Genomic DNA, 12,319 nt, shown 5'->3' with positions numbered 1-12,319 from the left:
GATATTAACAATGTTTTGAGATTCAGGCAAGAAGTTTGATTAATTAGTTTCACGATTTATATGTGAAGGGTTCAATATTGGCGCAATTACTGAATAGAACTATATAATTCTCCATCTTATCCTACAAACAACATTTCAAACACTCACTGAACACCACACATCATCCTCCCTCTTACAGTTATTTGAGGGGGGGGGGCATGTTGTCGCAACAACATTAAATTGCACCCCAAATAAAACATTAACCCGTTGAAAAAAATAAAAAAATATCTCCCAAAAAAATCGCCTTTAAGCGACATTTGTTCTCAGGCGTTTACGGTAGAAAGGGCCTTTTTGGGGAGGGGAGACACCTATACACCTCCCTCCTAGTTCGAACGCCCTTGCAGAGGATCAAATTAGTTATTTTCCAGTCAAAAATTATGCTGAACACTTGAAAACTTTGCATTCTAATTTAAGACATTTATATTCCAACGATCTATGTACTTCTAGAATAAATTTTAAATAACGCGAAGGGCTGTTGAGAAGTTGAGAATTAGGGAAAAGTTTTCTGAGAATGTTGGGAATTTATGTCAAAACGGCATTATCAGATGAGGATATAAATAAATGGGTGAAAACTCAAAAATGTTGCAATGAAATTAATTGGCAACATCAGTGGAATGGCTCGCATGAAACTGCACCCACAATGCTCAAATGTTTCACATAGAATTCTGCTTTATGCAGATGGCTGTCCGTCCGTTCACATGGTATTTTTTATATTTTTTTTTCAACACACACATACATACACACGCACACACACACACTCACACACACAACACACACACGCACACACACACACTCACACACACAACACACACACGCACGCACTCACACACACACACATTCGTAAATAATGATTTTGGCATCTGCTGTGATGTTCTTTGCGGGTTTCCTACATTTTAATTAATTTCTGCATTTTCAATTTAGATCAAAGTTTGATTATTAAAAATTAATGAGCGCAGTTCTGACGTATTTTCACGTTCTAACAGAGGTAGGAAGGAATCTTTTTATAGAAGCAGCATAAAAGTTTAATGATGCAGCGCTGAGTTGCGCTGAAAGCAAGAATTCATCACAATCCTCACCTCTTTCGAACATGCGCGCACACTAACACTGAGTTACATCGCGGCTTCTTCACCGTCTTGCAACACAGTATCGACTCGACACGATAACTGAACGAATGAACATCATAATAATATTTCTATGTTTTTCTCTTAATAGCTCGCTAAAAATTAAAAAAACTTTTACAAAAAGTGAACATGCATGCACAACAGCAAATAAGTTTACACTACAATGTTCAAAATTTGTCTTAACCTCAGCGGTGTTTCACAGATAGAGAAATCAGATATAACAAAATAGATCGCCATTCACGGTGACGTCATTCGTACCTGCCTATCTTCGTCGCACTTCCGAATCGATGTAATCTCTATAAATGTTGGTGGACATTAAACACACATCATTTCAAACCCTGGCTTATACAATGGATCAACTCTGAATTTGCAGGTTGGCTCGCACTCAGAAGATGAATCGTCAGTCAGCCAAGTTATCAACGTAGCATCAGATGATCTCCACTGGATTTTTTCGTATCGTCGTAATTCATTGCAGGCTTTCCAAGTGCTGCTCTCTTCATTCTGCTGTCTCAGTGCTCTGCAAAAAAGCTCTTGAAAACCTTTTGAAACCTTTTGAAACATTTTGAGCTATTTATGTTTTTTATATCCTGCTAGAAGTTGTTTACAGAGTAGGAAAATTTATTTTAAAATTGTATCAACAACTTGCAGCATAGTATAGCAGTAGCATTAATACACACACACACACACATATATATATATATTTATAAAAAATAATCAGATAATTTTTTTGACGACGAATGATGTTGACAAAAAGTGGGACTCTTACGTTGTTACCTGGGTCAGACATTGCAAAATTAATTTATCACAATTCATCATCAAGATTTATCATCATCATCATCATCGTCATCATCATCATCATCATTATTTGTAAAATCGCTGCTAGCTCTTTCATTCGTTCTATTAATGCATCAAGTCATCACTGCAATTGTAGATCAATGAGAAGTTTGCCCAGATGTTGTTGGAAAAAGTGTATGAATACTGGGAAGGCAGCGAAATCGCCAAGTGACACGAAGATTTACAGTGACATTTTGGAATGTTCTCGATCGAGTGCGAGAGAACTTGCTACGAACGAATGACCCATTTGAGGGAGGGCATCAGGCATTTCAGCTTTCTGTTGATTGTCACCATTCGAATGTATGTAAGCTTGTGGATCACATCGGCAACCAACATGAGTTCACCGAAAAAAATTGTTAAGTACAATGCAGGGGAACGAAAGAAAGCTGCCAGCAAAATCCAAATACCTCAAACTGGACAAACGTCTAACAGCAATATTGCCATTGCCAGCTTATTACATCATGTCAGGAATGGAATTTTTAAGTCACACTGCATATAATTTGACTTTGGAAGATACATTTTTAAAACTTCTTACCAATTAGTTTAATCAAGTAATAACGTCAACCATTTTGCTTTATTATTGTAATTTTAAAACTTTATTTCCAAAAACTTACGAATATCAATTGAATTTGTTTAGATTTGAGTTTGGCAAACTTTTTTTATATAAAAAGAGACATTCATGCTCTTATTTCTTCAAATTTCACCAACTGCGCCATGCAAGCGCTTCTTGTTTCCGTCGCCATTTTGTTCTGCGCCATTTTGTGGTGCGCGATTTTGTCGGCTCCAGGTCGTCGGTGAAGCATTATCATCACGTCATCACGTTGTCGTCATCATTGCAATTATTGCTTTGCTATCAGCGAGTCCTCAATGTCACATCGTCTCATCATCATTCACCGAGTTATCATTATTTGATTTCTATCATCACATCATTATCGCCAGAGTGTCAGGATCCGACTCTTCCGGTCTCTCAAAAAAATCCGACTTTGATTCCGGATACTCTGATTATCACCAAGTTATCATTATTATTTTGTTATCGTCTCTTCATCATTACATCATCATCTCGGCATCATAACATCAGTTTCATCATAACCATCACAACACAACCCTTAATTTTATTCTTATCATCATCATCATCATCATCATCTTCTTCTTCTTCATAATCATCATCATCATCATCATCATCATCGTCATCATCATCTTCTTCTTCTTCATAATCATCATCATCATCATCATCATCATCATCATCATCATCGTCATCATCATCTTCTTCTTCTTCATAATCATCATCATCATCATCATCATCATCATCATCATCATCATCATCATCGTCATCATCTTCTTCTTCTTCTTCATAATCATCATCATCATTTTCATCATCATCATTATTTTCATTGTCATCACACCTCAGCACCATCACCCTTCCTGCTACATACCCCCTCCCTCTCATCCTCCAACCATGAAAACCTTTCCTCCATCCTGATGATGAGGAACAATGTAAGTAGTTGGGTGACTATTTTGATGACGATAGTGATGATGATGAAAAATATAGCAATGATAATTTGACGATGATGGTGATAGTAACTTGTCACCGAGATAGCTCAGTCAATAGAAGTGCCATGTCTCGCGCTTCTGTTACGCGATGGCATGGTTCGAATACTGTCTATCCGAAACTCAAAGACCATCATAGGCGTACGATGTGGTGTGGCGTGGTATGGTGTGGCATGGTGTGGATAAACACGATGGCTTAATTACAGGTGCAAAATAGCATGTAGACAGTTCTGCGTTTGACAGAGTTGCAGTATGAGGAATTAAAAAATGACGATGGTGGGTGGAGAGTTTTGTGGGTGACTTGTAGATTTAGAATCTCAAAGAAGTGACCCACCAACAAATTATAAGCAGCAGAGTAAGTAAAATAAATTAAATTTTTTTTTTAATAAAAAAAACTACTTGTAAATAAATGGTGCTGAATGAATGAGCGAAGGAATGAATGAATGAATGAGTGAAAGGATGAATGAAACAGTGATGGAGTGAATGACCGACAAAAGAATATATTGAGCATTTTTTAATCAATATAAATCTTGTCCTGGCTTTATCTTGAGCCATTGTTACGATCTGAATGCAAGTTTATTTTTAATAATATTTCAGTGGGGAGTGATGAATGATGAGGGGTGGATGGCGAATGGCGAATGATGAGGGGTGGAAGACGTATGGTGGCAGTGGCGGATGTAGACAACGTTGACGGGGGAGCAAAGATTTTGAAAAATATTTGTTTGACGACTAGTTGGGGCCAAAATTTTAACGGGAGGTGGTCAACTTTCCTGCTGATAAACTTATAACGTCAACTTTCTCATAAAAACACCACTTTTTCTTTCAATACAACGATTTTTACTAACTTTTAACACAAGTAACGCTCACAACGGGAGGCCCGGCCCCATAGATTCGCCACTGGTTGGTGGGTAAGGGGATGATAGATTATTGGCAGACACTTTCATCGTATATTGTAATGAAGGATATTTCTAAATAGTCATTATTAGAAGTCACAAGCAGTTGCTCGTTGTTTGGTGGCAGAGGTTGACGACAAATAATTTGAAATAATTTTTCTTCTCGTTAATATTATTGGATCTTGTGAGATTGTGAACCAGCCTCTTATGAAAATATCGCAGCAACCATCTTTGAGTTTTTCAGGAAAAAATTTCACCGCGTACTTATTTGCGATACATTCTCACATGACTGGTAACAGAAAATGAAAAATTTTTCATCAGGACCTTCGGTGTGTTCACATAAAAATGTGTCAGCCTTAAAAGCAGAAAAATATCAGCTCGCCTGGTTCGTTCGTACGAAGCAATGTTGGCCAACTGATTTATAGGTTTGCCGCAAGTATGTGCAGTGCATACGAGCGAACGTAACGAATGGATTTTGTTTTCTTCTGAATAATTTTATTTAAGTTTCTTTGTGACTGTGGAAATTATTTATTTTGTACGTGAGAATTTTCGCTGGTGCCTAACATTAAGAAGTAATTGAGGCTTGGAAGTTGTGAGAAACCTCAAAGTTTGTTTGAAGTTAAAAATTTTCTGCTTCAATCAAAAATTATTTTTTCAAATTAAAAAAAACTTTTCCAAGAAGTTAAAAAAATGTTGCTACATGCGTTCACAGAAATTGTAAATAGATCTCATAATGATGTGTCCTGTTGAGCTGAAGAATTACAACTCAGCCAACAAAAGTGAGTGTGAGGTCAGTCAAACTTTGAGAATAATATCGGTCCACTTTTTCAACTTTTCCAATCTTTTCAACATCAAATTTTCAAATGTGGACTTGTACAAGCTTGTGAGGCTGATAGTTCATCTGATCGCTCTATTCAAAAGTAACAGATCTTGAATTGTTGTCATCATATTTCTTCTTTCGTTTCGCTACGATCATAAAAACTGTATCTTAGTATTTTTGTTTAGTTAATCTGATTATAAATTTTTACTTTAAAATTCATGGAAACAAAATGGTGTCTGAAAATTCGTATGTTAAATCATCTATAATATTTTCGTACTTAAAAAACATCAATTTTTTTTAAATGAGATTCAATCCATGAATATAACAACAAATTAGAATCAAAAACCTCTCAATTGTGTCACTAATTTAAACCAATGTTACCAACTAAGCAATATCGAGAACCTATCGTTGTTTGATTAAAAAAAGAGATGGAACTGTTTGGATGCATTAACTTCCTTACCTCAGTTTTCGTTTAAGCAGCATTTAACGAAGAACAAAAATTACGCTCTTCTCAAAAGCTCACACAATATTCATTAGTAATTATTTGAATTAAGCTTCTATTTTTTAAAACTCATTCAATTGTGTTCATGAGGTGTTTAATGTCGTCAAAAATAAAATTGTTCCACAGGATCGGTTGGATGCAGGCGTTGAGTGTTTCATTGCGAGTATCTCTGAATGAACATCCGCCCTGCTTGACGCTGCTGAAGAATTTTTTGAAGTGTTGATGATTTTGTTAAGGCAAACTGTTTTAATGGAATGTTAAATTTTTATTAATCTTTGGTCAAGACAGTTACAAACAAACTGGAGGCATTCTAATTGCAATCAATGACTCCGAACAATTTTTAATTTTCATTCCGAACTGTTTTACAAATAAAAAAATTGATCCAGATGTTTTAGACAAACAATCATCAAAGAATCTATTAGAAAAGGACGCCCTTCGTGGTTCAGCAACCTTTGCGGAGAAAGTTAATTCAGGCCAACATGTCGAAAACTGTTTCCAAGAGACCGACCCAACATCTGGAAGATACGATGCAGAAGGCACCAAAGAAAACATGGTTGAAGTTGATCGATGTTTTCTTAATAAAATGTTAGGTTTTCTATTGCATTTATGGTTTAAAAAATGTTCTTTCACAACTTTTATGTCTCCTCCTCCTCCTGCACTCTATCCAGTTTGTCTCTACTTCTTTCAAAACCTTGTCTATATATCGAAATCAAAATGAAAAAAAAGAGAATAAATTTTTAACAGTTCCAGAGATTGTGAAATTAAATTTTCAAAAGTTTACATCCTTTTGTGTTTGGCAAAAAGACCTTTAACACATTTTTATAATCCAACTACAGGTCAATTTTATTCAATTTTTCGATAGCTTCTAAAAGCAATGTATCTGAGCGTTTTAACAAGTAGAAATCTGATTAAACAGTTCAAGTGGAGTACTTACGTGGGAAACCACAAAATGTGTTTGAATGCCCCTTCACGTAAAATCTGCATCATCCACTTTGGGTTTTTTAATCGCTAGAGTTCGTTAAAATGTTTGCCACCTTCAGAAGTTTAACATGAATTTAAATGAGAAAAATAGTAATTAGACTTGATGATATTTTTATTACAATTATGTTTTAATTGTTTTACTTTGAATATATATTAAAACAAATTCCTATATGACCATCAAAAATATAATGAAACATTACACATTTTTTTCGTCACCAAATAAAATTATATCAGTCACCATCTGTCAACTTTGACATGGGATCATTTTCGAATTTTTTTTTAATTTCAACGGTAAGTACCTCAATGTATTTCATCAACAAAATAAATTTTATAAAGAAATTTTTCAAATATATTACAAATTATGAAGATTTTTTTGACACCACACTTCAGTTTTTGAGTCATTTTTTTCTAAAATTGTACCCATGTGGAACGACATATCTCTCAGACTAGCCAATATATCTCGATGAAATATCTTATACATATAAACAAAACATAGTAATAACAAAACAAATTAAAATTATTGTTTGGATTCAAAAATTTTTTTAGAGAAAATTTTGAAAAAATTGAATTTTGTGAAAATTTTCACGTTTTTGAAGCGTCGGAGCTACAAATCTACTGCAGAATAAATAATTGTTTTATTGTATATTTAAAGAACTTTATAGTCTTAACTGATAAACAAAGTTTGGTTGAAATCTCTTTTCAATTTTTTGAGCTTTTCAATTTTGGTCTTCAAAATGTCAAAAAACTTTTTTTGTTTGGCGCCATTTTTAGCCATGAATAACCAAATTTTCTTACTCAATCAACTTCCGCCAAGAAATTACAAAAACCAATTAAGAAAATGCCACTGAGCATTTGCATGTATAGCTATGTAAACTATGTAAATAGCTATAGCTTTGTAAAATGCTACTGACCATTTGCATGTGTAATTAGCTTAAGGATCTTAGTAAAGACCATTACTTTTCAGTGATTTAAACTTGCTGTGTCACTAAATCTTTCGAAGTTTCAAACTCGATTTGGTCTTCGTCTTGGAGGCCAACGTATCTAGTGGATGAATAAATGGGGAGACTCATTGTGCGTGAAATAAGATTCGCAAAAAAATTATCATCTCGACGGTGAACACTGGTGGAAAGGCTGGAAACAAATAAAAGTTTTAAAATCAAGATTTCATCTGCAAGCCTCTGAAATTATTATTGCCGGTGACAAAATTTAAAAATTGATTGGAATTTTTAATCGTCGCAGAATGCAAAGCAATGCAAACGCAATATCGTTAAAATATCTTTTAAGATTTAAAATAGACAACATCTCATTTTAAAAGAGGACTTACATTTGAATTATATGAATTAATAATTAATTCAGCAAATGTTTTCTGATGGATTAATTATTTTGGTTTATGAATTTAATATTATCCTTTAAAAATCATTTTTTCTGACAAAGTAAAAATATTAAAATATTTTTTAGGGTCTAGATCTTCTGAAGACGTTTATTGTTGTTCAATTTAAAATTGGGTTTTTTCATTTTTGGAGCGACCAATTTGAAACTTACCGGAGGAAAAAAAATTTAAAGACCCGTCTGGGTGGGGTTGGAACGTGGAAGCGTTGCATCTCTCACTTCTCAGGTTTCATTTTTGACGTAAGGATTGAAATTAACAAAAATCTCCAATCCAATCACTCTAACCTTAAACAAAAATTTTTTTTATTAGAAAAAATCATTCGCATTATTTGCCAAAAAATTGAATACATAATAAAATAAATTTGTTTCTATAAAAATCATTTATCATTATTCAAATATCATCAGTATCATTGTTTAGAGTTGCTAAAATAATTTATTTGATAAAAAGTTGAATGCCTTAGGTTTCATAAAATTAACTGAAACATTCAAACTGTGATGATTAATTACAAGAATTTTGTTGAAATTTTTCTCAGAAGCTGTACATTAAAATGATTCTCATTTTGAAGAGCTATTGAGTTCAATTCAAATTTAATATTCTGTAACAAATTTGAAACATTACAACTGAATTGTTCATCGGAGTTCGACATGGCATAAAAAACTGCAAGGTAACGAACACGTGAGGACAAAACACTGTGACAATAATTTAAAAAAAAAAGAAGTTAATTTTGAAGTCAGCACTCTTGGCTTCTGTTTAATTGTCGATCAATGAACTGCTTCATTGGTGATTTGAGTGACCGTGAATATTGGATCTGCCACGGGCTGGCCACCAAACTCATCCTTACAAACATTGCTGTCAACAGTTTTGCACCTATCATCGTGATTCATGCAAGGAAGGATGCCGTTGCTACTGCTGCTCTGTGAGTTTTTGTGGATGTTATTTTTGGAGACATTTTTAAAATTGTTGCGCTCCTTCTTACTGGAACATGACGGCGTCATTTTGAATTTGTTGAAAACGAATTCATGAGAAGCCAAGCGTGGCAAAGTGTTTATGTCCATATCGGTGCATGTAATTCGATTATCGGGCGATATGTCTACAAACTGTTGTGGTTGTTGCGGTTGTTGCGATTGTTGTTGTTGTTGTTGTTGTTTAAAACTAAGTTGTTGTCGGTTGAAGTGGTACTGTTGCTGGCAGCATTGCGGCATCTTGTAGAAATCTTCATGAACAAACATTAATTCATTTCAATCATCTTAAAAAACTAATTATCGAATAATAATAAACTTAATTCATTGTTAATTATATTTCTAGCCTCTTTAAATTTTTCAAATAAATTAATTTTTTGCCTCAGTCCAGCATATCATTTTATAGAATAGATTTTATATAATCAAACGAGATCATCCCACGGAGACATCAACACGTCCGCTCCATTTCTCAGCCGCTCACTTAACGAGTGATTTGAAGACAAAATTTCTCAAACCCAAATTCTGCAACTTTTCTAGTCGCTCCATTGGACATTTTATTCATGTAAAAAATATTTCTTGAACATTTTTACCAAATTTATTTATTTCCACGCAACTTGACACGACAATTTTCATTACTTTCAACAAACCAACTCAATTCTGTTGGATACATTCGTGCAAACATTCTGCATTGTTTAACTTTTGTTTCACATTCGATCTTCAGTATGCAAAGAAGGAGTGCCTCATCTGTTTGAACTTGGCTAAACATTTTTCGTCCTAATAAGCTGGTTGATTTTTAAATAGCTATTTTATTGAACCGCCAGATTGATTTTTGAAAATAACTTTATACACAAAATTTCACAAATAACTCATTTCAAGCATTTTAAAACGTTTGAAATCAATAGCCATCTATGCCGAAACAAAATTTTCTATCAAAATTTTAAAAATAGTCGAAAAATAAGGCTAAGACTGCGATAGTTATGCAGCCTTCTTAATTTTATCGTTTGGTTCATGTAAGAATTTTTTTCAAAAAGTGAGAAATTAAGACAAATATTGTTTATAAAAGTCACCCGAATGTTGTAAGGAGAGGAGGTCAGTGATGTTGCACTGAGGGTCGTTCGGTGGGTGTGGGGGTGGGGGTGGGGGTGGGGGTGTGGGAGTGGTGAGGAGGAGGTCGACGTTGGAAGGAGAGGCGAAGTTGATTCGTTCGTAGTTGAGGGACGCTGCCTGTGGTTGTCGGCTGCCGAGTTGTGCATTGAAAGCGAGGGGATTGGAGTTGCGTTGGTAGTGATGAAGGAAGGTGTGGATGTTGTTGTGGTCATTCGGTGTGGTGGCCACTCGATCGCCTGGTGGCTTGCAGTGTTGCTGGTGCATTTGCTGGCTCTGCTGGTACAGGTGCTGATGTTTCGAATTGTTCTGTTGAAGATGCTGCTGTCGGTAGATGGCCACTCCGTCCTCATACTTGTCCTGCCTCCTGTGAATGTTATACAAATCTGTCGTTGCGGTTCAGATTCTGAACAGAAATTATTTAAGACAAATTTCTTACAAGGTTTGTAGGTTTTGAAATGGGTAATATAAATAATTTATTGTAATTTAATTGAAAAAGCAACTCAGAAATGATTATGAACATAAATTCGAACCGACCTAATGAATCCAATGATGAGGACGATGCCTGCTGCAATGAACACTCCTATCACAGCTCCTATCGCTATGGCCAGACCTTCAAAAGTGTTAAACGCTATTTTTAAAATATTAAATTTTGTTAAACGAATGGAAAATGCTTTAAATGTTAAATTAAATGATTTTGTTACGTTAATTTTGATGTAAGAATGCTTAAAGCTAAAATCTTTTCAAGCAATGGTTGTAACAGTTTCAGGCAAAGACTAGTCTCGAGTCGAGGCAACGCAAGAACTCCACTGCACGGCCTCGCCTTGAATAACGAAACTTATACCTCTCTCATATATTTTTAAATTTTTTACAGTTGTTGAAAATAGAATTTGATTTACTTTCAGCTTCAGGAAAAAAATCAAAAAATATGAAACCAATTCAGAGGTAAATAATTTTCATTCCATCAAATTTTTTCCATTTGTGTGCAATACATTTTTTTGTTATTCTTCACCTTGTGAAATTGATCGGTTTAAATATTTTTGTTCTGCTCGGAACTTCAGTTACAGGAATTAACTCTCAATAAAATATTCAGAATAAGTATGTTATAAAAACTGAGCCGAGGGATAGTTTAGCGGTAAAGTGTTTGATCGCAGTTTTGCAGTGGTTACGTTCGAATGCATTCCCGTCTCTTATGAACATTTATGTCTTGTTTTTTCAAACACGTGCTTAGTAAGCATAACTCACATACAAGCTGTGTGAATGTTATGAGTTAAACTCAAAAGCACCACGGAAGTAATTTAAAACATTTTTTTTCAAATGAAGTTAATTAAATTTCTGCAACTGTTTATGTTCGCCTCAATGTTTTTTTTCAGTAATATATATATATATATAATATAATGTTACGTAATGTGATGTGATTCAATTTAAAGCAATCTTATGTAATGCATTGTAATGTAATATATTGTAATATAATATAATGTAATGTAATGAAGTGCAACGTAATGTTAATGTAATATGATGTAATGTAATACCCGTGTGGTGTAAACTATTAATAATATAATGTACTTTAATGTGAAATAAACTAGATTTTTAAGCCGCGATGAAAGCTTACACAACGTACTGACATATTCGCAGCGAAGCACCGCGTAATTGAGTAGGACCAACAGTTTGTAAACAGCTCCAGTTCAAACACGTTTCGTTCCTATCAGGCAGCTCAAATTGTGAGCTTTCATATCAAGTGTTGTTGTTTGTTACTATAATTAACATTTCCCAGGTGTGTATTTTATTCAATATTTTATTGAAACTTTTGACATGTCAGGCAAGATTAATTTAAAAAATTGTGAACTTTAAATAAATTTATTATATTTATTTAAAACAAATTTAAATAAACGTTAATCAAGCAGCGCAGAGCAAAAGTAAACGAAGAATTTCGTTTCCACGCAAATTTTTAATTTAGCTGGCAGCATATTGAGCTGAAATAAAACTGAAATGATATGTTAATGCATTCCTCCAGGCCACATAAATTTCACTGAAATCCGCGCCCATTTCTTCAATTTTTCCACTGTATTTTTTTTATTATTTTCATTGTTCGAATGTTCAAACATTTCAAAAAAATTTCAAAAAATGT

The 12,319-nt window shown here is 34.1% G+C and overlaps 2 protein-coding genes across 2 annotated transcripts; one reads left to right on the top strand and one right to left on the bottom strand.

Moving 5' to 3' along the window:
* Nucleotides 1-5,168: 5,168 nt before the first annotated feature.
* On the top strand, nt 5,169-7,205 carry HELRODRAFT_178707 (hypothetical protein; the record flags this gene model as incomplete). Its single annotated transcript, XM_009026790.1, has 4 exons — nt 5,169-5,355; nt 6,144-6,342; nt 6,502-6,593; nt 7,129-7,205. 4 exons carry the CDS (start codon nt 5,169-5,171, stop codon nt 7,203-7,205), a joined length of 555 nt encoding a protein of 184 aa, XP_009025038.1.
* Nucleotides 7,206-8,391: 1,186 nt separating this feature from the next.
* Nucleotides 8,392-10,511, bottom strand: HELRODRAFT_193394 (hypothetical protein). Its single transcript, XM_009026789.1, has 2 exons — nt 10,155-10,511; nt 8,392-9,341 (listed from the first exon to the last, which is right to left on the bottom strand). The coding sequence occupies exons 1-2, from the start codon at nt 10,456-10,458 to the stop codon at nt 8,890-8,892; spliced, it is 756 nt and encodes a 251-aa protein (XP_009025037.1). The 5' UTR covers nt 10,459-10,511; the 3' UTR covers nt 8,392-8,889.
* Nucleotides 10,512-12,319: the final 1,808 nt, after the last annotated feature.

The sequence above is a fragment of the Helobdella robusta genome, assembly GCF_000326865.2.
Source record: "Helobdella robusta unplaced genomic scaffold HELROscaffold_49, whole genome shotgun sequence".
In the NCBI taxonomy this organism is placed as follows: Eukaryota; Metazoa; Annelida; class Clitellata; order Rhynchobdellida; family Glossiphoniidae; genus Helobdella; species Helobdella robusta.
The sequence above is the reverse complement of the archived record's forward strand: the minus strand, read 5'-3'. Positions and strand labels throughout refer to the sequence as shown.

Coding starts and splice junctions, on each gene's coding strand:
- HELRODRAFT_193394 (XM_009026789.1), bottom strand. CDS start 10,458: ATGCACCAGCAACACTGCAAGCCACCAGGCGATCGAGTGGCCACCACA. Junction 9,342..10,154: donor CCTCTCCTTACAACATTCGG/GTGACTTTTATA, acceptor TTGTTCATGAAG/ATTTCTACAAGATGCCGCAA.